The following is a 27897-nucleotide window of genomic DNA, read 5'->3' on the forward strand; positions in this document are numbered from 1 at the left end:
TTTTGTACAAAACCTCAATTTATTTCAGAGAAATTAAAAATATGGTATTTAATATATATAAATTTCTATTCCTCTATAAATATAGATGATCTTGTGATAATGAACAGAAATAAATGCATACCAAATTAAAATAATTTTCCATTTCAGGGTATGGTAGCCATAGATAATGTTTATGAACCTAAATACAGGCATTTGTAATATAAAAAAAAGTTTAAAACAATACAGTCGGGAGAGAAGCATTCTGCTGTTTTTCATACAGAGGTCTACATATTCAAATGCATCTGTTGAAAGTTACAATTTTCTCTTTAACTTTTTTAATGTATTAGAAGCACAATCCCACACACCCAGGAGCATACAAGGTAGTAGATACACTGCACACATGGTATCTTATCCTTGCACTATGCAATATTATTTCTGTACCGAAAAAAGAGGGGAAAAAAGACAGCAGAGGTTCTTTCAGGTCTCACATCTCACCAGAGTGCTTAAGCATTCTGGTTTTGTTTTCCTTTCCATTGTTTTTACTACTGGCAAAAATCATCACACCCTCATAATGTGTAATGAATTAAATCGCAATGAATCAAAATTCAGAGGAATGGCAATGGCTCCAGTGTTTCCCATATGAAGAGCCGGGGTATGAATATAACTAGAGGGCAGGGGGGAAACAAACAAAAGGCCCGAACTGAATGCTGCGTTTTATTCCGATGAAGCTCTTTTCACTGAGCCCGTATTTCCTGATCCTGCTGACTCCAGCCGGCAGCAGCCCGGCGGGGAGGGAACGCGGCAGGCGGCGGTAGGAGCACTCGCGGGGCGCCCCCGGACTGGAGAGCGGACTTAGAAAAAAACCACAGCAACAGGAGGGAATTTCGGTGTATTGCTGTCGCCATCCATCTCCCGAGCCATCGGAGGTGCTACAGGTGCAGGCGGTGCTGAACCCAAACTCCTACACCGAACCGGGCCACCTCCTCCCGAGCCATGCGCGGCATGGCCAGACCCCGTAACCCCAGTCGCGGACGGGCGGCGGCCGCCCCAGCCCCGGGCACTGTGAGGGGCTCTCCCTCCACAGAGAGGCCGGCCCACCCCGAGCAGGGCTGTTGTTTGTACCCCAGAAAGGCGTACCGGGGCCGGGACTCGGTGCAGCGCCGTCCCTGCGCCACGGCCGGGCGGTTTTCCGTCCGCCCCGTACGGGGCCGGGCAGGGGTCCGTGCTCCCCACACGGGGCCGGGGCCGGGGCGGGAAGCGGCGCTCCTCCCCATCCCCACCTCCACGCTACCGCGGGCGGGCCGCGGCCGGGACCGGGACCGGGACCCAGTCCCAGCCCGGGGCAGGAGGCGCCCCCGGCCGCAGCCCCGCTCCGGGCCCTGCCGCTCATGCAGCTGAAATTCCAAGCAAAGCCATTACAAAACCTGTGTGGGGGAGAAGAAGGGGATTTGTTTTCGATTCTCTTACCGGCAGCTTTTCCCATCCTGCCCTACGAAATAAAAATCCAAAGACTTTTTTTCTTTAAATAAAAAAAAAGGGGAGGGGAAGCGAGGAAGTAAAATCCGCAAACGGGTTAGAAGTGTCCTAAATAATTAAAAAAGTGAGGTTTTTTGTAATTTAAATACAAATATACTTACAAAATCTTACAGAGGCTATTTACATCCCTCTCCCCCAACCTGACAGTGCGTTCAGCTCCTACAGGAGACAGCCTGAGCGGCGCGGGGAGGGCAGAGCCCGGAGATCCCAGGCACTGGGGTCCCTCCAGCTCGTCCTCCGCTCCCCATCGCCTGCGGAAGCCACTCGCAGTCCCAAAAATTTGCCCAGGCTGGATAAGGAGCTGCTTCCCGAGGCAGAGCCTCAGTCCTCTGCCTACCCGCATCTCCCTAGCCTAGCAAGCAGGGGTCTCAGACGGTGGTCTCGCCCTGTTTGCTGTTGGTGAGCCTGGTGTAAAACTTCCTCCAGGAGTTCAGGGTTTTCCCAGACCAGATCCAGAAGCCCGAGGTGATGCCCACGATCAAGGTCATGAGATACTTGATCATGAAGACCGTGAAGTCGGGGCTCATGGGCGGGTGGTGGCCGCTGTGATTGTTGGGGCAGGGAATGGCATAGCTCTTACAGCTCTGCGTGACCCAGCTCCTCTCCCACTGTTCCCTAAAAGCTTGCTCGTAAAAATAGCAGGCAATGACGATGGTGGCCGGCACCGTGTAGAGGACGCTGAAGATGCCTATCCTCACCATGAGCTTCTCCAGCTTTTCTGTCTTGGTGCCGTCATGCTTCATGATGGTCCGGATCCTGAAGAGGGACACAAAGCCAGCGAGCAGGAAAGAGGTACCGATGAACAGGTAGACGAACAAGGGGGCCAGCACAAAGCCCCTCAGGGCATCCACGTTGTTGATGCCCACAAAGCAGACGCCACTGAGGACGTCCCCATCCACTTGTCCCAGGGCAAGGATGGTGATGGTCTTGATGGCCGGCACGGCCCAGGCGGCCAGATGAAAGTACTGGGAGTTGGCCTCAATGGCCTCATGGCCCCATTTCATGCCAGCAGCAAGGAACCAGGTAAGGGAGAGGATGACCCACCAGATGGAGCTGGCCATGCCAAAGAAATAGAGCATCATGAAGAGGATGGTGCAGCCCTCCCGCTTCGTGCCCTGCGCCACGGTGCGGGAACCGTCCTCGGCAAAGCGCTCGTTGCAGACCACCCTCTCCTCCAGGAGGAAGCCGGCGATGTAGGCCACGGCCACTGCCGTGTAGCAGCCTGAGAGGAAGATGATGGGCCGCTCGGGGTAGCTGAATCGCTTCATGTCCACCAAGTAGGTGAGGACGGTGAAGAGGGTGGAGGCACAGCAGAGCACGGACCAGATGCCGATCCAGGTGCGAGAGAAGCGCAGCTCCTCGGGCCCGAAGTACATGAGCCCATAGAGGCGGCCGGGCTCGCAGGGCGCCCCGCAGTCCTTCTCTCCCAAGAAGCGGTAGTTCAGGTAGGAGGGCACCTTCAGCGCCCGCGGGCAGGTGAAGCGCCCGCGGGGCTCGCCGGGTCCCGGGCCCCCGGGCCCGCCGCCGGCGCCCCCGCGGTGCGGGTTGCTGGTCCAGCTCTCGGGGCGCAGGGCGGGCGTGGGGGTGCCGCGCTCGGAGGCGTTCTGCCCCACGCAGAGCTCGCCGGCCCCGTGCACCGGGAACTTTTCGCAGCGCAGCGTGTCGGGCCACTGGAAGCCGAACTTGTTCATGAGGGCCTCGCAGCCCTGGCGGGCCCGCTCGCAGAGAGAGCGGCAGGGCGGCAAGGCCTGCTCCAGCACGGTGCACACGGGCGCGTACATGGAGCAGAGGAAGAACTTGAGCTCGGCCGAGCACTGCACCTTCACCAGCGGGTAGAACTGGTGCACCTCCAGCCCCGCGTCCTCCTGGTTGGTGTGGCCCAGCAGGTTGGGCATGATGGTCTGGTTGTAGGCGATGTCAGTGCAGAGAGGGATGGAGATGGGCTGGCAGTAGCCGTGGTCAGGGATGGAGATACCCCGCTCGCCGTTGTACTGCGACGCCGGCAGCTGCCCCCCGGCCGGCGGCAGCGCCGCCGCCCACAGCAGCACCAGCAGCAGCGGCAGCCCCGGGCACCGGCCGCTGCCAACTTCCCCGCCGCCGCTCACCGCCGGCCCGCGCCGCTCGGCCATGCTCAGTCGGTGCCGCCTGCCCTGCCGGGCTCCCGCCGCCCCGCCGCCGCCGCCGCCGCCGCTGCTCCTCCCGGCCCGAACTTGCGACTCATGAAGGGAGCGGCGGGCAAGGACGGGGCAGTCCCGGCCGCCGCTCACGCGGCCGCGGAGCGCAGCGCGCACCTCTGCCCGCACCGGCGGCAGCGTCCGCCGCGCCTCCGACTACCGCCGCCGCCGCCGCCTCCGCCGCCGCCGCCTGACCATTTGTGCCGGCCCCTCGAGCCCGCGCCCCTCGCCTCGCCGCGCCGCGCTCCCTCCGACCGGTTTCCAGGCGCCCCGCAGTCTGCCTTCACCGGAGGGAGGAGCCTTGAAACCGACGCCGAACTTTCCTGCGTAAGGGACCGTCTCCCAACGCCTCACCCGGGGGCGGGCGCAGGCGGGCGCGGGGCTGCCCCGCGCCGCGCACAAAGGCGGCGGGGGCGGCGCTGGAGAAGGGGCCCCGCGGCGGGGGGGCCACCGGGGGGACGGGGCTGTGCCGTGCCGCTCGGCAGCGCGCCGGCCCCGGCTGTTCCGGGCGTGGTTTTGGATTCCCCGGTGGTGACGATTGTTGAAGCCCTTGAGCGGCGCACCCGGACTGGGCCGGGGCCCATCGGGCTCGGTGCCCCCCGCCGTGCAAGCAGCCGGGCTAATCCCGGGCGGGGAAGTCGATGTTTGGCACATGGCAAAGGCCAGGGTTGGAGGAGGCATCCGCGCCACTGCCAGGACTGTGCTTCGGGGAGCAGTGCGCAGTCGGGGGCATCTCTGCAGGTCTGAAATGTGGGAGACACACTGCGGTCACTTGGGACGCGGGCAGGAGCCGCGGCAGCGTGAATGCACAGACCGCGATGTGGCACATCGCATACACGGTGATGTTCGAGTGGCTAAAACTCGCCTCTCCCCAGTGACACTTTAAGTAGCTTGCTACCAAGCTACTGCCAGTGTGTTATCTGCGCCTTCCTCCCATCGTGTCCACAGCAGCAGCCCGACATACGAAAATAATCCCAATAGGGCTGTCCCGTTTCCCTTCCTCCCTCTGCTCAGTGGGCAACTATTCCAGTGTAACTCAAGTCGAATGCTGTGTGACTTGCAATACTTCCCGTCAGGTTTTTGAAATTCTTGCTATATTATGGGGAGGGGGTGAATGGGCATACAAGTGACCGCTAGCAGTGGCTATTTTTGCATGCCTGAAGCCCCATTGCACAAACAGAATGGAGGTCCTGTTGGCTCTCCCGGAATGCATAGTCCAGAAAAACGATGAAGGCTGAATGGGGGATTTACTGTACTCACTGGAATTGAATAAGAATAATACAGGGTGCTCCTGGAGAGGAGAAGAACCCTGCCCTGTTCTCCAGACATTCAGTAATTAAGGCTCTCTGTCGTGTGTGCAAATGTTCTCATATTTGTCCGAAGGTTAATTCTGCCGTTCTGAGCTGAACCAGGCATGGAACTTCTCCCATCAGCTGTCTTCCTTCTCTGCAGCATGCTCCCACCCTTTCCGCCTTACATGTTAATTGAGCTCCAAAACTCCATTAGCAGTAAGACAACTCCAGCATTTCTTTCTAGCTGTCAGAGGTGGCAGGGGAAAGACATCCATATTTCTTGGATAGCTACAGATAAAATTTGGACCATGCTATTTAGGCCACTTACTTTCTCCCAGCAGTACTGTCCCACATTCAAACTAATTAATAGCAAAATCTATGCTGTGTAACGACTGTAGAAGTGGGATCATGTTTAGAAATTGCACATCCTTAAAAATGTTCATTGCTGATGTCCTCGTTTACTGAGGTTTATTGAGTTCTGTCAAGAACTCTCTTCTCAGAGGACCATAGTTCAAAAATGGTATGCACAAACACCTTTTTCCATCTTCTGTTGAAAAGTCTGATTCCTTGAATATTGTATTTATAGTTTTGAGCTACAGGTTTTTCTCTTCAGATCTACATCAGTGATTAAAATTATTAACTTCTTTCTAGCACAATACCTATTTATATTCAGCCCTAAATAGCAGTATTGTTTCTCTGTTCATCCTAAAAAGACTGAACACTGGATCTTTAGATCGGAACAAGTACTATACATACTCTTTCTCACAGAAAATGAATGTGAATTTTTGACTATCTTGGGAAGCCTCCTTGTCTTTCTGCCTGTCCTTCAGACCTGGGGACATATCACACAATCCAGGAGAGGTAATTAAGATGACTTAAGTGCATCATCACTTGGTTGAAATTCTACCTACCGGGGTCTGCATTTGAAATATTAAGGAAACACTTCTCAAACTGAAAAACACCGTCTCTAATAATCTAGCAGATTGTTCTAGGAGAAAGACCAGTGTCTACAGGAAAGGTTTGTACATGTATGTAATAGATTTTTTCAGACCAACTAGTACAGAAGGAAAACCAGACACATTTCTGGATTAACAAGCTCTTTTTTGTTGTTGTTCTGAAGCAGTAACTATCTAAATGCAGTAATTAGCTAAAAGCTAAATGCAGCTTGAGAAAAACTACTTCAAGTTCAGCTGTATCAGTAGGACCAGCTCAGAAAGAAAAAGTGGAAATGGGATGCAGGTCATATTGTGGGGAAAAGAACCAGGGTTGGGAGCTGGTAAGTTCAGAAAAGTTCCTAGGACTTGCTAATTTTAACTGTTTAATGATTTTTCACATAACAATCCTGTGTGGAAAGAATCTTCCCAGAAGCACTTGTCCTACATTTCAAACACCCCAAACCACAAAACTCATCATTAGAGCATAATCCTCTGTGGCCCAAAACACCAGATCAGTTTAAACCGTGCCTGAGCAAGAAATGCAAGATGTGTTGATGCCCATCCACTACTGCAGCAATGAACACCCCCTGCTATCAAATCACCAAGAAATGCAAGATGTGTTGATGCCCATCCACTACTGCAGCAATGAACACCCCCTGCTATCAAATCACTGGTCTGACATTTGATGTTCTAGGGCAGCACTTCATCCACTGCACAGCTGCGTTCCTTGTAGTTCTAGTGCTGAAAATGAGCACTCAGCTCCAGCATGAACTCCCAAAGGCCATATTCATAGACCAAACAAACCACTGTGCTGTTTGTGAGGGAGTTTTTCTCACAAACAGGCATTCTCTCTCTCCTTTCAGACCTGATCCTTAAGGGAAACTAGAGAACTTGTCCACAGAAGTGCACATGGGAACTGGGTTTCCTAACACTGTCCAAAACTGTGGACTCAGTAGAGATTCTGGTCTGAGAGTACATTATAATCATCTTCTGCTTCCACATGCAGCAGAAGAACTACTGCTACTCTCCTACTTACCCCTCTCCAAATCAAGAGACTGTAAGGTACTTGCCTCTTCTTCTTGTTTAGCTAATAAATGCCATTTTCTCCCATCATTAACATCATCAATGTCCTCTCTATTCTAAAGCTATCATCTTCTTCCTTTCAGAGCTGGCTTAATTAATAAATTTCTTAACAAATGGTAAGCATTTGCTCTTAACTGAAAGGTGATTCTAACCCACAGAAAAGTGTGACCAAAAGTCTGTCTTACTTTTCCACCTATATGTCTTGGTCTAACAAAATACACTAGTACTTCATGCAACCCCAGTACTGTACATCATACCCACAGGAGACTATTCATGTGTGTCTGCCTTTTTTAATGATTGCTTAGGTGTCCACCATAGGTGGCAGTTGGAGAGAGGAGACTGGACAGGATGCCACCTTTGCTCAGGTCAATATGACAGTAATCATGTTTTTATCAAGATACACAGTGCATTTCTTAAAGCACAGACACTCTTCCCCCTTGCCATGGAAAGATAATCTTCCATTCTAAAAGAAAGAAAAACTTGGGCATTAAATAATAATAAAAAGGATTTTCAGCTTTTACTTCAAAACAATATGCTGATGATACTTGGTATAGTAGCCATTAGGAGAAATTAGGACTCTGGCAGGTAGGCAGAATATGAGATTTGTCCTCTTACACTCTTTGTGTACCAATACTATCCTTAGAGTGCTGGTTTGTGCTCGCTTTATGTGTTATGGGAGATGGGGGATTGTCTGAAAAAACCCGAAGTTATGTAAATCTTTAATTTTGGAAAGAAACAAAGCAAAAAGTCGTCACAGTATTTTCTTGTTTTCCTCTGTGTGACTGGCAGAAATAGGATAGAGTGAATGCTTCCATTCCGCAGAACTTAAGGAAAACTTGTTTTCCTAGAGGAAATTATTCAGCTTTATCTCACAGACCTATGTTACATGCAGAGAATCCAAATATAAGCACAAATGTGTATGTAGTAAGGCTAGTGAGCACCCAAATGAATAAAATATAAACCCAGATGATAACATAAGTGTATGTTTGCCCACCAAATTAAAGCACATAAATAATAAGGTTTTTAGTTGATTCAAGGTTTCATTTTTTAGATGTCAAATAAGGGGTTAAAAGTAAGATCATCATAATTCAGTGGGATAATTTAAAAGTTGATTTTTTTCTCATGTTGAGCATGCAATTTGGCTGATAAGAACAGTTAATATTTTTTGTGTACAGAGCAATTAGTTCTGTATGGAAAGAAAGGATTTTTGAGATTTGGGTGGAGAGAGGGATTAAAATATGTAATCTGTAATGGGCAACAATGTGTATACTAAATTAATGAAGTTTCTTGGGAATTTCCAAATGAGACAGTACAGGTTCATGTCTCAGGTGGGTCTCATTTCAGCTCTGAGTACTGGCAGTACATGTCACATCCAAGTCCTCCCAATGCACAGACAGGGATACTTGCTGAAGAATCAGTACAAAATTGCAAATGCAGTGAAATGAAAGAGAGAGGATTACAGTGTCATACATTCCAAACTGTAAGATGAGATAAGGTACACCCTTACATTGCCATATTGAAACTACCATATATTTTGGGAGATAAAATCCTTAATCAAGATAATACACACTTCTAAAGTAAGGTGTTTGACCCTAGAAGTTGACACTGAGGTCTACAAACCAAAATTCTGAAGAGAAAGTACCTGGACAAGACTCCCAAGCAGCTTTTACAGTTGCATGCTAAGATATTTTTTGGTTTGCAACATGCCAATGACATAGCCATCTGCCCCAGGGCCATGGGCATAGCGTCTCACAGACCTATTCTTGCCAGAAGAAAAAAAATCCTTAAAATTTAAAAGCCTACCTTGGACATTTCTTGGAACATCTAGAAGACTCTTGGAAGTATGCCTGTGCTGACAAAAATAACAAACGTGCAGTGATTGGCAAAGAAAATCAGTAGGAGCTGAACACAAACCTTAGGGATGGTGCAGTCAGCAGCCAGAATACTTTCTGCAGCAAAGAGTCTCAAGGCTGTACAGCCAAGTGCTCAGAAAGTCACCTCAGTGCAGAGGTAGTTATTACTAACAAGCATTTGACAAGATACCAAGTAATTCTCTGACCATCAAGTGGCCCAGGTCAGCTTACCCTCAAATTCATCCCATGTGTCTTTATATATGCCTTTAATTAATTGGCTGTATTAGTTTGCAATTGTCAATTTAGGTTAAAAATTGTACTTTTATTTGTATTTGGGTGTTGTGGGAACAAGGGAAATAAAGTTTATTCCTGCTGAGTGATAGCTATTATAACATGAATGTTCTACCAGGTAGCATGGGCTAGGTATAAAGAGCAATTTTTGGCCAGCATTGGTGTAAGTCAGCCCCCCATTACAAGGATTTTATATGTTTTAAAGAGGCATGAGGAGAAGCAGTATGCACAGTCAAAGCAGACTACAAAGAGTCTCTTCCTCCCAATACCCACAGCATTTTTTCCTTAATGCTGTTTATTCAAGAGAGATGGAGTATGTGGAGATTTGATTTGGTTTTCTTTCCTGTTCAGAAGAAATGTAGATGATCCCTTGCAAATTAAAGCCGCATGTTGCCTGCCTTCCTTGACATGTTCTGTGCTGGGGTGAGAGGCGCAGGGGCTGCAGCCCGGCTGCTGCTGCCAGAAGTTTTCCGGAGAACAAGAAAAAGTCACAACTCTTAAAAGGGCAATTGCAGATCACAGCTCATTTTGTTCAGAGAATGCGAACATTTTTACTCTCTTTTTATTTCCCTTTCTTGAGCAAGTTCTTCTACAGTTACATACAGTGCCTGAAAACACAGACTCTCTCTTGTTCTTCAAACACAGAGAGGCTGATTTAAGGGCCTAAGATGGCAATCCTTACTCCCAGGAGTAGACCCGCTGATTTCACAGATGCAGGGGAAAGGAGTAGCGCTTCATAAGGCTGTGATGCAAGGAGAAATTATGTGATGAGCTCTTACTTCTGGCCTCACGCTACTCTTGCTGTGCTTCAAGTACATTCCTTTTCAAGAAATGACTCCCCATTTCCACTGACGTAAATTAGATTCAGATCATATTTGCTGCATTACTATTTCAAGATACACAGATTGAAAAGGTGTGTGTGTGTGTGAGGTGGGGAGATAGACTGGAGGAAAGTTATTTTTCTATGTCTTTTAGGTGTGTGTGTATTTTCCATTAATGTTATTTAGAGAGTGAGCAGGATGAGATCAGAGCAGGAGTAATTCTCAGACTGCATCTGCCTTTTTCAATGGAATGTAGCTTGGTACATGTTAAAGGACAATCTTGACTTTCCCTTTAGAAGAAATCTTTTGGGCTTTTGGTTTTCTTTGTAAAGATAGCTTTAAATATTTAACCAGTGTAAACAGAGGCAGAATGCCCAGCAAGACTGAAAGGAATGTGCCACAAGGATCTGCTTGTAAGCGCTTCTACCTCAAATACATTCTTCATCATACAGGAGGGGTCAGCTGTATTTTGAAAGAAACTGGTTTTGGAAATTTTAGGCTGTTTGTGTGAAAGGAATTGTTTTAAGGATAGACAGGAGTAGTGTTCTAGACCTTCCTCCAATTCTGCAGCTGACTTTTCTAGTTAGCATTTCCCCTACTCTTTGACCCTGGCTGCACAGCAACTGCTCAACACTGCAGCACCCTGATATCCCATGTGGGCCCCAGATAAACCATCCTTAGCCTGATCCTACAGTCTTCAATGAGGAGAAAAAGGAGCACTGCATAAAAATCTTGAAGTTCACACTAGGGAATGTTACCTTCAGGATGATGAAATTTAATTTCCTATTGTCACAGGTAGTCATTCTGTATTGCTCAAGTACGCAACCACCACATTTAGCCCAACTGCAAATTAGTCAAGTCTCTCCTTCCCTAGTATCTCTGTCAGAACATTAACCTATCCCATGACAGTGGGTGCATCTGGACTCTGCTTCTGGACCTTGTGATGTCTCTGTTTTTATGGGTGACTAAAAAGATTGCATCATTTTTACTGGATTTAGACTTACCTATGGAAATCCACACATTTGCCATCTCCAGAGATGATTATTGTAATTCTTTATACTTTCATATGGTATTGCTGACATTAAGAAAAGTATCTGAGGGTTCCCAGCACTGAAGACCAGGAGGACAAGCCACATCACCTCAGTGTCCCAGGTCTTCTGTTCCCCTCAGCTGTCCATGTGCTGAATATAGAAGCTATAAAAGTTTGCTTCCTTATCTTAAAGTGTCATACCAGCCTGATCCCAGTCATGTCAGGGATGGCTGGTCTCTGCAGCCACAGCTCACTACAACTGTATCCCACTGCAGCAACACCTCAGCCTCAAGCCTGCTCAGCAGGAATGAACCCATATCCAGGAGACACAGCTACTGCTACATCTGGCTGACTGAATCTGTAACATCCAGAAGATTTTGTCATGCTTATGTACTTCTGTATTTTCAGATGAAAACACCTCCTTTTCCCACTTCGACTCTCAGTGGTAGTCACACCACTGGAAACAAGGTTCAATCATGCCTCTCCTTACATATTCTACCTGGAAAGTGAGAGAGACAAGGACTTCATGATTATTCTTCAATTTTCAGAGCTCTTTAATTCATGAGGAAGGACATGCATAAAAATATGAACACTGAATAGAAAGCATTAGGAAAGGATGGAAAGGGAAAAGACGGGATATCTAACTTCTGGCTCTTACGTGTTGTTATCAGTTAATGTTGAAATCATTCTTAAAACTCAGGAAGTACTTTGCTGATGGTGATTTTTTTGGACATTGCTCCTCTGCCATTTATTATAGCTAGACAGATATAGTCTAGCTATTAGGATAACTATTAGTTAGTTAGTATTTCTGCAAAGCCATTACCTTTTAAATTTCTGTTTATACACTTTTTTACAATTATATAGCTTCTTCTTTGAATACATCATGACTTTTTAAAAATGCAGACTGATTTAAATATTTACTTAAAAGTCTTCACTGTACCTACACTTACATTCTTCCAGGTACATATGTGATGGCAATTCAGAGTTAGAAGTCTGGATCTTCCTTTTAGCAGAGAAGGGCTAGGAGCAGTTCATCCTAAACTTCATCCACACCACTGCCATAGCAAGCAAAAGCATTCACCAAACTGCTTTGGGAGGCACTTTTCCCTCCTTTTCACAAATAGTATATTTGTGACTTCATAGTGGCAGCTGGCCTGCCATAGAAATTAGGCTGCCATGAAACCACAGCCTTGAACTCACATCTCTGGGATATGTCAGTTAGCATCATTTGAACATTAAAAAAATGTGACAGAACTGTGTTCCCACATACTGTGTTCAGTAGCAGGAGGCTTAAAGATGCTTTAAATCATAGCAAGCCTAATTGTGAGCCAGTGTTGCACTCTGAGTACCAAGGACAGGCACTAATTGGTTTTTGCCATGTCTGCTGTGCCATTTCTATTACTTTTTTTTTTTTTTTAATTTACAATGCATAGCACTAGGGATATGGGACTTAAAGGCTTGTCTTATTTGGGGAAAAAGAATGCCAATATCAAACTAATCCCTTACGTAGACACTCTTATTTCAGTTTAAAAGTGCCTTTCATGGCATTAGCAAGTTGATTCCTTGCTGACATGAGCTTAATCAATATGAGGCACTTAGCCTGATAGAAATTTGTCTCCATTATGGGGTTGCACCAATTTTTCTATGTGCCTTTGAGAAACCATTAAGTTAAATCAGTTGTTTCTTCAAATTGGCAAGTTCTCACTCAGTGAAGATTTGCAGTACAGCAGTGTGGCCAGCTGAAAAATGAATCACTTCAGTAAAATGTAAAGAACCCTTTGCCTTTGTACGGTGCTACCCATTAGAGCTCTGAAAGCTGCAAATATCAATAAACTTAGAGCAGCTTTGCATCTGTGTTCTTAATCCTTGTTTTCTAAATGCAGGAACTTAAATGTGGAGAAATGAAATGCATTTCCAAGGTCAAAAAAAGAGTATGTGGTAAAGTGGTTTCAGAAACAGACCAGTGACTTTGAATATCCCTGGTCCCAGCATCCTTTAGACACCTTATATGTAAGAAGTGGTGGTACCTGTGCTTTCTGGTAATCAGCCCTTTAGAATCAGATTTCCAGGGTTGGACAATGTATGCCAGAATAACAAGTCTGTAGCCTCTCATTTGAGTTTTGTAAATAAAAAACTGACTTCTTCTTGAATGAAGATCTGCCCTTGTAATTTTATCACCACCTTACTAAATATTTATTCCTAGCGGTATCCTCCTTTAGCTATAAACATAGACATTCTAATCTCAAATTCTGAGGCAAAAAGGATAATCTACCGCTTGTTATGGCTACACCAAATATATTTTTTCAAAGGATAAACATTTAAAATCTTACACTGCAAGCAGAGCTTTTTAGGCTGGGAAGAGGACCACAATGACAGTATTGATGCAGTACTAACACCCATTTCTGGAAAAGTGGTTGTGGTCCAAACAACCACTCTGTCTGCTCTGTGTTAAAACAAGGATATTAGTTTGAAGCCCTGTAAGTGATTGGTCTGGTCACAAACAAAACCACACATTAGCTCTGTTGGAAAAAATATGACAATGTCAGGTCAGATGAGCTTGAATCAATCTCCTCAGATCAAGCTGAGGTTCAGATGGAGCAAGTAATGCTATGGTATGACTGACTGAAAGGTAACTGCATGTAAAATAGACCACAGCTAGTGTTTTCACCATGGAGTGCTTGCTCACTCTGTTGTTGAGTGATGCTACTAAAAGTTACTGAAACTTGAAACACAGTGAAAATGCTTTTTAAAGCCTGAAAAACAATTTCCATCCTTTCCTCATGTATCTCAGATTTATACCCTGAATTCTATTATGTGGAATTCAGTTATACCAGTGATTTGCCAAAAGCGTGGATACTTACCACATGTTAAGCTACAAAGACCTTAGTTGTGCAGTACAAATGCTGTCTACAATTAAGGCAATTAAAAATAGAAGCTTGAGGCAGAAGCACTTTAAAAATATTTGCAGACGTATCAAAAGTCTTTCTGTGCCCCTATTCCCAGAGTACCTGGGCACCTCAGCACCTCAAAATCTCTAATGTGCTTGTTCTAAAAGATAAAAGTACTGCTTTGTCTTTGTTTTGGAGGGGGAAATCTAAGGCAGAGAGAGATTAAAATGACCTGTTCAAAGTCAGGTAAGAAGTCTGATAGGAAAGGGAATTTAACCTAAAACTGGCACGCACATTCTTTTTTCCTGAGGCCAATTTTTCCTCCCTGGAAAGCTCTGGGGGGCTGTGAATCACAGTTTTAAGTCCCATGAGGGAGGTGGTCCTACACCTTACCTACTCCTGTTGTTTCTCCCACAGCAGCACCTCCACTGCAGGGCAGTGGAGAGAAGCAGAGCGATGTGCTGGCCCAGCTGAAAGCTTACCAGCAAAGCCCACTGTAGCTCCAGTTGCTGCAATTCCCTTCTCCAGCCCTTGGCATGGCTGCAGGGGTGCTAGTGCCAGCAGAGGGGAAAGGGAAGGAAGATGTGAGCTGAAACATGGGAGAGGATGGAATGGTTCCTGTCAGCAACAGCCCAGCTTTAATAGGCATGAAGCAATCGTGAAACTGCAGCTCGAACTGCACCTTTCCAAAGAAAATTTAATCATTAGTTGTTCTGACTTGAAATAAAAAATCTAGTCGTAGCTGGACCAGCCTCTGAGGTGGCAAAGATGGGGAGAAATCCCTGTTGTTTTGTTCCTTCCAGTACTGCAAAGGGAAATTGAGGGGCCTGGGAGTAGAAAAGACCTTGAGTCACCTTGATGGTGACTCATTCCCTGAACAGAGGGGCAGCAGGACTTGACGCCATCATTTAACACCTCCCCCCTGCTATGTATGGCAGGACTGTTGACAACAGATTTGTCAACATCGAAGTGTTAGTCCATGACCAAGCTATCACCTTAAACTCTCTCATAGCAGCATACAAGCTTCTTAATATCTATTCTCTTATCTGTAAAGCAATCAAGATGACAGATGAATGTTCTGACTAAGCATGTTCGTATTTATGTATTTACTTAATTTGCTTCATCGCCAGTTTTCTCTCCCTGCCTCCCTTTTATGCTCTAACTAATGTCTCTCTCAGCATGCCATTGTCAATTTAAATCACACATCAGACCATGCAAGCAGCTCACACGTTATCAGCTGATATGAAAAGGGAAACTCCAAGTACAGTGGTGCACAGCAGTCTTCCCATCTCTACCAGTGTGGCTTGCAGAGCACCATTTTTGAAGGGGCTGTACCCCTCTGCTGCTGTGAGGAGACAGCTGCCTGGCCTTGAAAAACTCTGGAGTGGGCATATGGACTTAATTTAATTAACCAGATAACCTGTGCTACATCTACTGTGAGTGGATCTCCCAGTGCCACTACTCACACTGTAAAGCAGCTCTCTTCATGGGAGAAGAAGGAGCCCTTGGTAAAGATGAAATGGTGCAAGAGGAGACACAAACTCTGCCTCTTTTATGTTGTGGGTAGGAGAGTCCTAACTACTCCTCAACAAGCCTAACCAATGAAGTTGAGAACATGCCACTGTCAATGGGTATTTGTCATATCGTGCAGCAAATCCTCAATGAATACATAAATTTAAAAAAGGCCTCGATAAAAGAAATCTGACCAGAGGCAGATGGTCAACAATGATGACCACCAACCTGAAAACTCAGGTGTAGGCTGAGAATTTGAATCCTCAGGATTCAAATCTGCACTACATTGCAAAATATTTGGAGTAACTATTGGACAAGAACTTAGATATAGAATTGTTCAATTAAAAACAAGGTTGAAAACCCCCAAAATTTTAACTTTGCTGATTAGTGTTGAGTGGTTATTTATCTCAAGCCAGTCAGAGAAGATTTGGCTGGGATTTGAAGTGGAAGTTTCATAGATACACAGCCTTTAGCTTGTGTCCAGATATTTTACCTCCTCTTCCTTTGGCCTGTGTATAGACAGTGGCACTTGGGCTGCTTCTGACTGCACACGAAAATGAGATTTCCTTCAGCATGTACTTTGCTTTTAAAAGGATTTTCTCCCACTTTTTCCCATTTTTCTAGACCTCAACAGTCCAAGAGACTCATATGATCTTTTAGAAGCAATAAGTCAAACCATGGGGAGGGTTATTTACTACAGCACTTGTGAGGACTGCTTTTTGACTGAGGTACTACACGTGACACCTAAAATCAGCAAGAATATCTTGCAGAAGTACCTACCAGCCTAATCCACAAATTCTCTCTGCATGTACATAGTCATTATTGTACTGCTTTTGTTTTTTCTTTTAAAATTCTCTTTCTCTCTTTTCTTAAAGCAGGAAAGAACTAAGGAACTCACAATCTCATGCTAACAACTTTTAGCCCAAGGAACATAATCTGCCTTTATATTTTATCAAGATAAATTCCAGACATAATTTGTTTTCCCGGACCCAGCTCTTGGCCTGTATTTCTCACAAGTGGATAATCACCCCAAAAAAATAAATAAAAATGTCACCCTACCAAATTAATATCTGACATTGCTCATAGCTGACATTTTTCAGAGACCCCTTTTGCATCCGCAGGAGACAGCCATTACTTTCTCTCTGCTGCTCCCTGACCAATTCTATGTTGCCCATGTAGCATCTGCCTCTGAGTTCGTCATGCATAGTTTTCTCATGTTGCTGTAGACTAATGATAAAGAAATTGGGAGTGTGAACATTCCCATTTTGGAACCAGAATCTATCCTATCTTATAACAAGAGTCATTATAATACAGGCTGTCAGTGTCCATGATTACAGCTTATTTCCATGCCATGCTGGAGGAGAAGAGAGATCTGAAGTTGAAGGTCAGAGTCTTTAAACAATGAAGAAATGTCTCCTGCACGTACTTGGTTTATAATTGTCCAGGATAGAGCTGCTTTTATGAGGTTTGTTGTCATAGTAGAGTTCCCAAGAAAAACAGGGGTGTTTTATTTTGGTTGGTTGGTTGGATTTTTTTGTCCTGGCATCTGTCTACTGTCAGTGGACACCCACAGCTGTAGCCAGGAGTATGCCTTCACTTCTGGCCTCTGATGTGAACAGCTTTTGCTCTGGCCCTGGGGAGCTGTTGGGCAGAAAAAGCAGTAGGGAGCAGGCAGCACACCAGGTAATAAAATGTCCAGTTTCCATTCTGATGTATGGGAAATTTTAAAAGCTTTGATGTCTGAAGGCATATGCACTCCAGCAGAGAAAACTTCACATCTCATCTCTCCCTAGCCAAGAGTAGATCTTTTCTATTATCTCACAAGGAGCCTGATAACACAACACATAAAAGTTGGAGCTATCACCATATCAGATCATGAACCAGCTTTCCTGAATGTTGTTATTAAGGCAATTCTTAAGCAAGATAATAATTGGTAGTTTAATAAGTCTCTGTAGAAGTATGCTAAGTATACCCGAAATAAGGCTCAATGCAATTAATTTGACTAAACAATTCAGAAGAAAATATATTAATGTGAAAAGTATAATGGAGGAATTACCACATGAATTCTCTAATCGCCTAGATTCTGAAACACATAAGGGTATCAGGGACCTGGCAGACACCAGAATCCATAATTTCCACTATCATATGTTTTTGCAGTAGAAAGTAGAATTAAGTAAACACATTCTTTGCTATTTAATTAAAGGAATGTACACTGGTATAGATAATAGTCTTGATAGTGAACCAGAAAGCACAGCTCTGTTAACACACTCAGCTAAGAAAGTGCAACCATTTCCTCCAGAGAATATACTGCGGAACTTGATCTCTTTGGTACTGAGCAGGTAGAATATGCTCTCTTACAGAGTCACCCCACATTCATCCAGCAGTGGAGGCAGAATACGTCTTCTCATTTATGCTTCACCTCGCAGTTCTGCTGTGCTCATGCGCAGGCAACAGCTGGAGTTTGAACTGCCCTGGGCAGAAGGTGCCCAGTTCTGAGCAGGGGCAGCAGTACCGTGAGACTGAGCATGCCAGAGCTTTGCCATGGTTTGGCTCAGACAGCCCGGCTGTTTTGCTGGATTTGGGCAGTCAGGGAGAGCAAGTAAAAGAAGTCAAGGAGAATTAATAAAAACATGGTGATTATCTGAAAAGCTCTTGAAGTGAGCATCTGCCTGGAGTTGTATGCCCAGGACTGTAGACAGTGGTGCTTCATTTTTTTGTGTGTATGACCACAACACAACTATAGAGTTACAGCCTGTAGAATGCAAAAGCTTTTACAGTTTCATACCCCTGTTTCCTATGTACTTTCTATGAGCAAAGAATGAGCAGATGCCACAGATCAGCAGCTGCACAGTAACCTGTAACCTGTTATGCTCTGGTAGCTAATCTGGACATGCAGTTTCTCCATCCAATTTCAATTAAGGTTAGAACCAGTGGGGAGAAGAGAGAGCAGATAGTGCTGTGAGCATTTTAGCTGTGTACGTCCAGTGCCATGCTGGGTTGCTTTTTGGAGCACTGGCAGAAGAAGAGAAGCAGCAGCTATGGAAGTTGGAATGGCAGGAGAGGCAATGTATGCAGCAAGCTCCTATCCAAACAGTTGCTGCTAAATCATGAGGATCCACTGAGCAGATTTGATGACCTATGTTGGCTTTCAGGTTTCATACAACTGCCTGCTGCAACCAAGAATTTTAAATCTGGCTGCATAACATTGCATATTAATGCACATGGGATGGTTTTTGGAAGCTGTCCTCTCCTGTGAAGATGGAAACTTGGGCTTTAGGGACCACTTTGAAGAAATCAGACTTCAAAAAAATAGTATTATTATGACTATATTAGCTGTGCATACAGCTGTGATAAGCTGGCCTTGGTCGAATAATCATGATGATGTTTTGGGTTTTTTTTAAAAGTACAAAATATATTTGCATCACTGACTTGAAAGGTCCTGGTAGCTATGTTGATTGTTTATTGGTTCTACTTATGTTTGCAAACAAAGAAAAGTGAGGAGAACAGCAAAGTGGTCAGAAGTGGGATAGCTGCAGGAACAGAAAGTATAATGGTTGAGCTGTTGAAAGTTGTCAGTGCAAGTGTCAGCAAAGGGGCCAAAACAGATGTTCTTACATAAAGGAACACAAGGAAGTTGCAGGTAAGCAGATAAAGGCAATACCTCTAAGAGCTTCAGGGAAAGGAAGATCCTGCTCATCCAGCTAACTACAGAGATCTTAGTCACTGGTGGAAAAAAATAATCCTGAACATATTTACCAACAGCTTAAGGCCAGTTTCAGAGGAAGCAGATGGCCAGAAACTGTGTGACTTCACAGCAGACGCAAGCTTTATTGATCAAATTACAACTCTTGGCAACTGATGGGAGCGGAGTAATAAAAGTGGGTTAAAACTTTTGGAGGAAAACAACTGGCTTGAGTGGATACAATATAGAGTGTGCATATATGGAGTTTCAGGTAACTGTAATTATAAAAGGTGCATGTTGAGACTCCTGTGGTGCAGTAAGAAATGTCAAGCAATTGGCTAAGTCCAAGTCTGATTTAGAAGCAGGGGACATGGAATCACACTCATTTTCAATCCTGAAGAAGAATGTTGCTGTGAGATGCCTTGGAGGTCATAATTTTGAAAGATCTGTAGCAAAGCTTTTCAGTAAATATAAATGGTATGTGATCACTGGCAAATAGGTCTGATTTAATGAAAGCATTTTGTGCCATGTTGGAAAACTGGTTTTGTAGACTTGAACTTAAAACTAGTTCCAAGAAGATGAGATGTCTGCATCTTGGAGAAGGAAGAGTACATACTGCACTGACACGCAACATAAGGGAAGTTACGGAGAAGTGAGAAGTCTAGTCCTCATGTAGTTACATCCACATCAGCATCAGTTAGTTCAGCATCAGTGGTTCAGTAAAGATGAATTAAAACAGTAATGTACCTTAGTCAAAAATGCTGCACAGTAGCTGATGAGATTATGGATCAATAAGGATAATACATCTACAGTCCATATGGGTTTTTTTTCAAATTTATTATTACTTCAGGGACTGAGAACAGCTCCAGTAAATGAGATAAACTTGAGAAAAAGACTGGAGACAGCAGTTAGAAATGGAAAACATTTTAAAATATCAGAGACTGAGTCAGGAAATCAAGGCAAGGGATTGACTTTAATTAAAAAGATTATAATGATACACCAGACCATACCAATACATAGGGAAAAAAAATAAGCATTCAAGGCCTAAAACCTAATATCAAGTTAATGACTAGATACTGCATTAAATTAAGCTTTGTTTAATAGTGTAATAATCCCTGAACAAGAAAGACCAGCAATGGCATAGTGTTCCCCAGATCTGCAAGGACACTCTAGAAAGCCAGAGAAGAAAAGGACCATTTATCTGTTTTGGATTATAATTAAAATGCCTAAGTTTTCTACAGCCCTAAAATTTATCTATCTGGCTACAGAAATAGTCATAAACAATCATCACCACTAAAAACTTGTTCGTTTTTAATGCCCCACAAATCCAGAAGTTTTTTTAAACAAAGCAGTCAGTGCAGATTCACCTATGTATTTAGCACTCGTGCACATACTACACACACATTTGTAGAGTAAGAAGAGAGAACAGATAAATCAAATACACAGAAACTGCAGAAATATGATGTGCTTGCCAAGACTCAGACACAAGTCTTCACAGGAGTCTGTTTGTAAGCCAACTCATATTTGAATAATTGAAATGACATCTAATGGAAACTAAATATATACAATAAATGTGTGTATTCATCTTTATGACAAAAGTATTAATAATAAAAAGGTACAATATTGAGATTGTCTAGGAAAACATCTTGTCCTAGAAAATGTAAGAGCTTTGTGTTCAAAGGATTTAGAAAATAAACTCCCTTTCTGTGGAGCCCTGCCCGTTGGGATTTGGCATAAGAAAGAAAAGAGAATTTCTAAGAAATATCAGGTTTTCTTTGCTGGCGTATTTTTTACTTTGTTCTGAATGGAAACAACTTGAGCTCAAAAGGTAAATTTCATTGACTATAGATTTTACTAAGTGTGAGTTTAGTAGAGAAAGCAAAAGAAAACGAAGGATGTACTAAATATGACTGCATTTTACAACCCCTTTCTTCTTCTTTTGATAAGCACTCAACAGAAGTCTATTCAGTGAAAGCTGCCAATTCTTATTTTTACCATATGTACAGACTGAGGATGTCAGAGGAAATGTGTATGGCAAATTAGGGTGAACTCTGTGGCCTGAATGTTAAATGAGAGGGCAAATTATGCAGGATTTGTCTACCATTTCAGTGCTCTCATTTGTGATGTCTTTGGGCAGGGCACCTTTATAAGACTATCCTGAAGATATTATCATAATGGCATGTTTTGCATAATGGAAAACACAGTCACCTCAGATCTTCTTTTGCATGACAAACCCTTGATTAGAAAAATAATAAGATGGAAATGGAATTTCTGTTTATACAGGCAGGCATCAGAGCCAAGGAGAATGGAAGCTGACCTCAATACACTCACATAGGCTGATGCAAAACCTCTCTCTTTACAGTAAATTTAGCCTGGAAATAGACTGAGAAACAAGCGGGAGTCATATAAAAGTCTTCATACAGTGAAAAGTTCCTTATTCATGAAAAAAGTACCTGTGATATGCAAAGAGTATCACATATTTTCAAATGACTCATAGCTCTTGTGACACTGTAAGGTCCACATTACACCCCTGTGAAAACAAGCATGATTTGATATTTGACAAAATGGTAAACGTTTTAAATTTTCTACTACACATCTGATTCAGCTTTGGCAATTTATAGTCTTTAGGTCCATTGATGTACAGTTAGAAAACGGAATGAATATACTGCCTTAAATCAGGATAGCCAACCATGTACATAATTAGGAGCTGGATTATTATTTTCAGAATTGAATACAGCCATGCTCCCATACTCATCTGAATTAACGCACACATCTGCATATGTGTTTATAGGATTGCTGCTGATGTGCACGTGTCATTAGACACGTAAACCTGCTGGTTTTATTTAGTTAGTCAGTATTAATGACAAAATTTATTCTGCAAACAGAAACATAGAAAAAAGTTTTAAAAGTGTGCAATAATTTGGAAGACTGTACCTTCAGGAAAATTGTAAAATCAAAAGGTAGCTTTTACTAACTCTTTCCTTCTCACTATCTAAGAACGTAATGTGCTATTACATGACTGGACTTAACGTATGTTCAACTTGGAAGACAAGATTATTTCATTAGTGTCAGTGATCCTGGGAGCACAAAACAGTATTGTTCTCTGCCAAGATCATATTGCACACAGGTTTGATGTGGATTTTGGGTGATAAGAATTCCAACACAGCTGGTTTATAGAAGACCCCAGTTAAACTGCTTAAAATGCCTAGTCTAAAATATGGTACCTGTGAAGATAGTGTTGTGATAGTGGGAGTTCTGCATGCTGGGAGAGTGTAAGTGCTAATTACAAATGTGCTCATGCTTATTTCTATGGCTGCCCCAAATTAAAGAACATTGTTCAATCCTGATATTTGATATAGCCTGAGAAAAGAATCAGTATATTGCTCTGAGGCACCTCATCTCAGTGTGATAAGGATAAAATCTTAGCCTGTCTTTGGTTTTCTGATAGCCATTTCCTCTCTGTTTTCCTCACTGTGATTTGTTGAGATGATCTTAATCTGATCCAAAGGCTCTGAACACCCAGAACTGCCATTAAAAGCAGCAAGGATGGGTGCACCCAGCATCTCTCAGGATCAAGCTTATCATTTTTAGCTTTAAATATCTGTATGATTAGAGTTACATGTGTCAGCTTTAAGATAATGTCATGATTTCATTGTGGTCTAAGATCTTGAAAAAAGAAAGCATGGCTGATCTCTGCACAGTGTCTGTTCATGTTTATTATCTTAACAGTAAACTCACAGCTGATTGCAGTTTGGCCCTTATCAGTTCTTCCTTCTAGCAACATACAAAATCATTTCAGCTTTTTCAGGAACAGATCCATCTTAAGATGCAGCTTTACAGAGAACTGACAGATAATACTAACCTTTATTTTTCAGCAAAAGTAATTTTTGTAAAAAAATGTAAAAAATGACACATAAGTGGCCACAACATTCAACATACATATATGAACAATGGTTAATGAAATCTAGGAATTCAGCTTTTCAGTGCCTGAAGAAGCAGATTTAATATCTGGGTTTAGTACTGCAGATTTCTTCACCTGGATTAGAGTGAGCTGTAAACAGATCAGTTGATTAGAAGACTAAAAAGATAACCCAATTTAATGATCATACATAAAATGTCTACCAGAATCCTCCACCTGAATAGAGGTATAGTTACTTTCTTTGAGGAATATTTTGCAATGTATTAGAGAATGAATCTCCCCTTCTTCCTCCACAGCAAGAGCATGCCAGCCAGACAACCCCCTGCTAGCAGTCTGAACCCAGAAGTACATGTTCCCAAATGCTGCTTAATTCACCTTCTCTAAAGTGCTAGCAGTAAGTCCTGCACTGAGGCTGCATACATACTCTGTATTTGTTGCCCCATTTTGCTTTCCATTAATCAATTACTGGCTCAAGGCTGCACTTAATCCATTAGGACAATAGTTACATTTGTAAAAAAAAAGAAAACCAAAAATAATTTATAAAAAAATATTCTGAAGTAAGAATCAGAGTTGTAGTAGAGTCTGTTCAGCCCATGCTCTGAGACAGCTAGAGCATGCTCCCGGAATTATTCCCATAAGACAAACCAAAGCCAGACTCTGTAATGACACCACTTGCAAATGCAGCAGTCATTATTTCTACTCTTCCCACTTCCAGTAAGCTCATCCTGAATGCCTTTGAGCCAGCCTCAATTTTGGTGTCTCCTCTATCTAACCCAGTGAGAAACACACAAACAAATCCTGTAAGGAAGGGCAGGAAGTTGTGAGAGCTGTTACGTGGTTATTGTTACTAGGGAAACCACTTCCTTAGTATTCATGTGTTCAGCAGATCTGTCTGGCTGTGTCTTGGACTCCCAGGCAATATTATGAAATAAATGGCAACCAGGAAAATAAACCCAAACCAGCACAAAATACACTGTAAGTGTCTGTGACACTTAAAATTAAAATCTTGTTCTGGCAAATCAAGTCTAAGCAGAAATATCTCCCATAATATGCTTTTATAACAAGGGTGTGCATGTTTGGAAGAGTATGCTATATTCTATTCCTCTTTTCCTGAACATTAATAATATATCTGTAAAAGCAATCAGTACTGACAGTCTAGAGTTAAAATGCTAAGCCCAAGCAGCTACAGTTTTTGGCTGCTGACCTTAGCTCCAATTTCATGAGCAGTATCTTCATCCAAGCAAAGGATGAGTGTAGCTAGTACTTTGCTTTGAAAACCAGACTGTAGTGTTGGGATTAATTTCTAACAACAGACCGTCCATGCTCCTACTTTATGGGACAATTTTTTTTTGTTTGTTGGCTTTTTTAAGATGCAGCTTGTTTCTGTGTTCAGTCACAAAAGCGTGTGACTTACAAAACAATCAGTAGAAGCATCTCAAGCAGCAGCCATGCCTCTTAATGTTCCCTGTATCCCTTTTGGCATAGTTTAAGCAAGCAGCAACTTTCCCAGGATCAGTCAGAAACTGGTGCTGGAAGGGCTCTCAAGAAATCAGCTGTGCTAAGCAGGTTGTGATATACCTGGTTTATACAAAGACGCTCACCACCAGTTCCTTAATTTCCACAGTGACTGGGATTCAATGCATCTCATCCTCCATAGGAATTCCGCAGCTGATTAATTGATTTTGCCTCTTAACCATCTTGCTGAAAATCTCAGCTGAGTGATAAGGCCTGAAGAGGATACACACACCTTCCCTAGAGCACTTCCAGCCTCAGGCTGTCAGTTCCAGTGCTGGCTGCATTGCAAAACCAGCTCAGTGTTACTGCTCTCCCTGATGGACTCCAGGCACAGAGCCAGTTTGCTCATTCACCAGAGGTCTAGGTCTGGCACTTCAGAAAGTTATCGTGCCTGAGGATCTCGATAACCCCAAGCCCAGCCAGAAACAACCATCTCAGTCGGTTTGTTCTTGCTTTAGAGTGGAATGACTTGCAGTGGGGAGATATGGTGTGCAGCATAACCAAGTATTGCAAAGTTCACTTGCTGCTAGAGAAAGTCTTTTCTAAACAGACATTTCAGAAGACAACATACATGCACAAATGTGACCAGTTACAGGCAAGACTGCAGGAAGGACAGTGGTGCCTGGTCTTCTGAAGAAATGGAGGTGAGGAAAACAGCAGAGAATGAAGTGAAAATACTTTATTATGGAGTAACCCTCTGATACAAAGCGCAAATGATTAACAACTATTGGGCCTTGCTGAAGCAGGCTCACAAACAGGGTTATGCAAAACTCAACCTATAAATTGAGATAAAAGCTAACACAGCAGATGGATAAAAAAATAAGATCTTTTTGACTACAAAAATCACTAAAGATAAATATCACTAAAGATAAGTGCTTAAAGGTTTGCTTCCTTTTTTTCGCAGTTTTATTTCTACATCTTGGGGCTAACTATAGCAAAAATACTCTTGCTTTACAACAGATGAAGCAAAACAGAGAACCAGGACTGCGGGATTTAGAAATATCCCTGCCACGAAGACCTGCAACACAGGACAATGGGAATATCAAGGTACAGAATTAGAGTTCAAATACACATGGGTGGCAGCTCATTTTCTCTCAGCATGTTTGTGTCTTTGCATGATCCCTAGTCTACGGTATGATATAGGCTTGTGCTATCCACAGGGTGACCATATAAAACAGATAATTAGAGACCGCTAAGAAGAGACTTTGGCAGTTAGAAATAGCCAGCATAAACCAACAGAAAGATTCTGCTCATAAGTATATTCACTGATGGCACTAAATAAAGGGGCACATGTGAGCTACAGCTGGAAAATACAGGGAACTAGAGTTCATACAGAAAAAAGCTGTTGGAGAAATACAAAAAACTCCCACTGATGTCTCAAATTAAAGATGATCTAATAAATATGAAACTCAGTTCCTGGTTTCTTTCAAGAGCACAGCACTACGTTGCACAGGAAGCAGCTTCTATAGTTCAGATGTCTGGATGTAAAGGACAAGGAGACACTGTCCAAGCCAAGCAGTGTGTCCAGTAGGGCTAGGTACGGAATTTGGCAATGAGGGACAGGCATGCTCTGGTTGGTTTGCTATGGCTCCTCCTGGCCATTTCACCTAGGCTGCTGTCTCATGGGGCAGTAAAAAGGCACCCACCTCCAGCTCAGGATGTACTTTGGTTGGACACTGTTGAGAGCTGGAAGACTACTTAGAGGAGATATTTCTATGGGCTTTCTTTATCCACATATCTTTCCTCAGATAGTGGCAGCCAGGTTTGGGGTTGGAGAACTGGAGAACTTTGCGCTGAGAATTAAGGCTGTTTCGATGAGGCAGGAGACAGCCATGGTGCACACTAAGCCCTGGAAGGTGTTGAGTGCTCTCCACACCCACATGGGCTTGGTGTCTTGAGACCCCCATGCAGTGGGCAGCTCAGTTCTTGGGGGCACTCATGGGAGCATAGCTGCCCTTCTGGGTCTCCATGTGGCAGAGTTACCCCACCCAAGGAAGCTGCCACTTCACTTCCAGAGAAACCTACAGTGACAGAGGAACAGCTAAAAACACACAGTGACACAAGGAGAACCCATATGTGGGGTGGTTTAGAAAAAGTGGCAGCACTGGGAGTGAGGCAGAAAATCTGCTCATTTATCAGATGAGGAGTGCAGGCAGCAGGGCTGGAAACACCTCCTGTGGTTCTCCGAAGCTGTAGATGTTGAGAGGGCAAGGGCCAAACCACCCATCTTGCTTGTGCTTTGAGGTGTGCAAGTTGGAAAAGCAGACAGACACCCCCCTCCCAGCTGAGTTCACACTTTCAGTGGGAGCTTTAATAAGAAGCCAGGTTTGCAGGAGAGAAGAGGATGGGGACCCACAGGGTGGCCCAGATTTACATGTAAAAATCCTCCAACAGGATGCAACATCTCAGTGTGGGTGGAGAGCAAGCAAGTAGTACAGTTTCATTGCTTCATGGCTCAAAATGTCCCCAAGTTGTGTACTCATAAGACCTACATTTTGAAGATGAAGACCTGCTTCTGGCCTAGCTCTGCTTTCAGTATTCTGAGGAGCAGTGCACACCAGCTAAGAAGTCCAATAATGGATATTGATAGCTGTGGGCTGCTGTTCGATCCCAGGATGGCTTGCCTGTTAGAGGCTGGGAGGGAAATCAATGCTTATGACAGCACTTTCAGCCAGGAACTGCCCAGAAGTCAAACCTGTCAAAAAGCCATTTACACACTCCAAGCGAAAACAAAGTAGCCGTGGCTTTTAGCAACACTGCTTAGAGATCGTTACATTTTCCACAGATTATAGAGCGAATGAAATGTTTGCCAGAGTAGAACATATGTAGACAACAGCTGTTTGATGAGGGTTTTGGAAGGGGAAGACTGAAGTCACCATTGCTTTAGAGCCTCAGGTGTTGGCAACTGCAGAGCAGTGCTCGCATGGCATCCGTGCTGCCTCTCCAACTATAACTGCCTCCTATACTGGGCTGGGAGCGGGCAAGAAGTTGGGAAGGGACACAGCCAGGACAGCTGACTCCAACTGACCAAAGGGATATTCCATACCATATGGTGTATGCTCAGCAATAAAAGCCAAGAAAAAGGAGGAGGGGGGGGGGGGGGGGGGGGGCGGCATTTGTCATTAAGATGTTTGTCTTCCAGAGCAACTGCTAGGCACACTGAAGCCCTGCTTCCTGGGAAGTGTCTGGACACCGATGGGAAGTATCGAATAAATCTTTTGTTTTCCTGTGCTTCTGTGCATGAGCTTTGTTTTTGCTTTATTAAACTGTCTTTATCTTGACCCATGAGTTTTTCCATATAATTTTCTCCCTCCCAGTGCTGATGAGGAGGGCAGTGATAGAGCAGTGTGGTGGGCAACTGGCATCTATTGAATGTCAGCCCACCAG

General features: G+C 43.9%; 2 protein-coding genes across 2 annotated transcripts; one reads left to right on the plus strand and one right to left on the minus strand.

The window, feature by feature from the left end:
* Nucleotides 1–3867, minus strand: FZD1 (frizzled class receptor 1). The gene has a single exon (XM_048305915.1). It carries the CDS (start codon nt 3642–3644, stop codon nt 1884–1886), a length of 1761 nt encoding a protein of 586 aa, XP_048161872.1. The 5' UTR covers nt 3645–3867; the 3' UTR covers nt 1–1883.
* LOC125334496 (WAS/WASL-interacting protein family member 3-like) lies at nt 3735–27741 on the plus strand. Its single transcript, XM_048321354.1, has 3 exons — nt 3735–4016; nt 25471–25557; nt 27653–27741. Exons 1-3 carry the CDS (start codon nt 3735–3737, stop codon nt 27662–27664), a joined length of 381 nt encoding a protein of 126 aa, XP_048177311.1. The 3' UTR covers nt 27665–27741.
* Nucleotides 27742–27897: the final 156 nt, after the last annotated feature.

The sequence above is a fragment of the Corvus hawaiiensis genome, chromosome 1, assembly GCF_020740725.1.
Source record: "Corvus hawaiiensis isolate bCorHaw1 chromosome 1, bCorHaw1.pri.cur, whole genome shotgun sequence".
Lineage (NCBI taxonomy): Eukaryota > Metazoa > Chordata > Aves > Passeriformes > Corvidae > Corvus > Corvus hawaiiensis.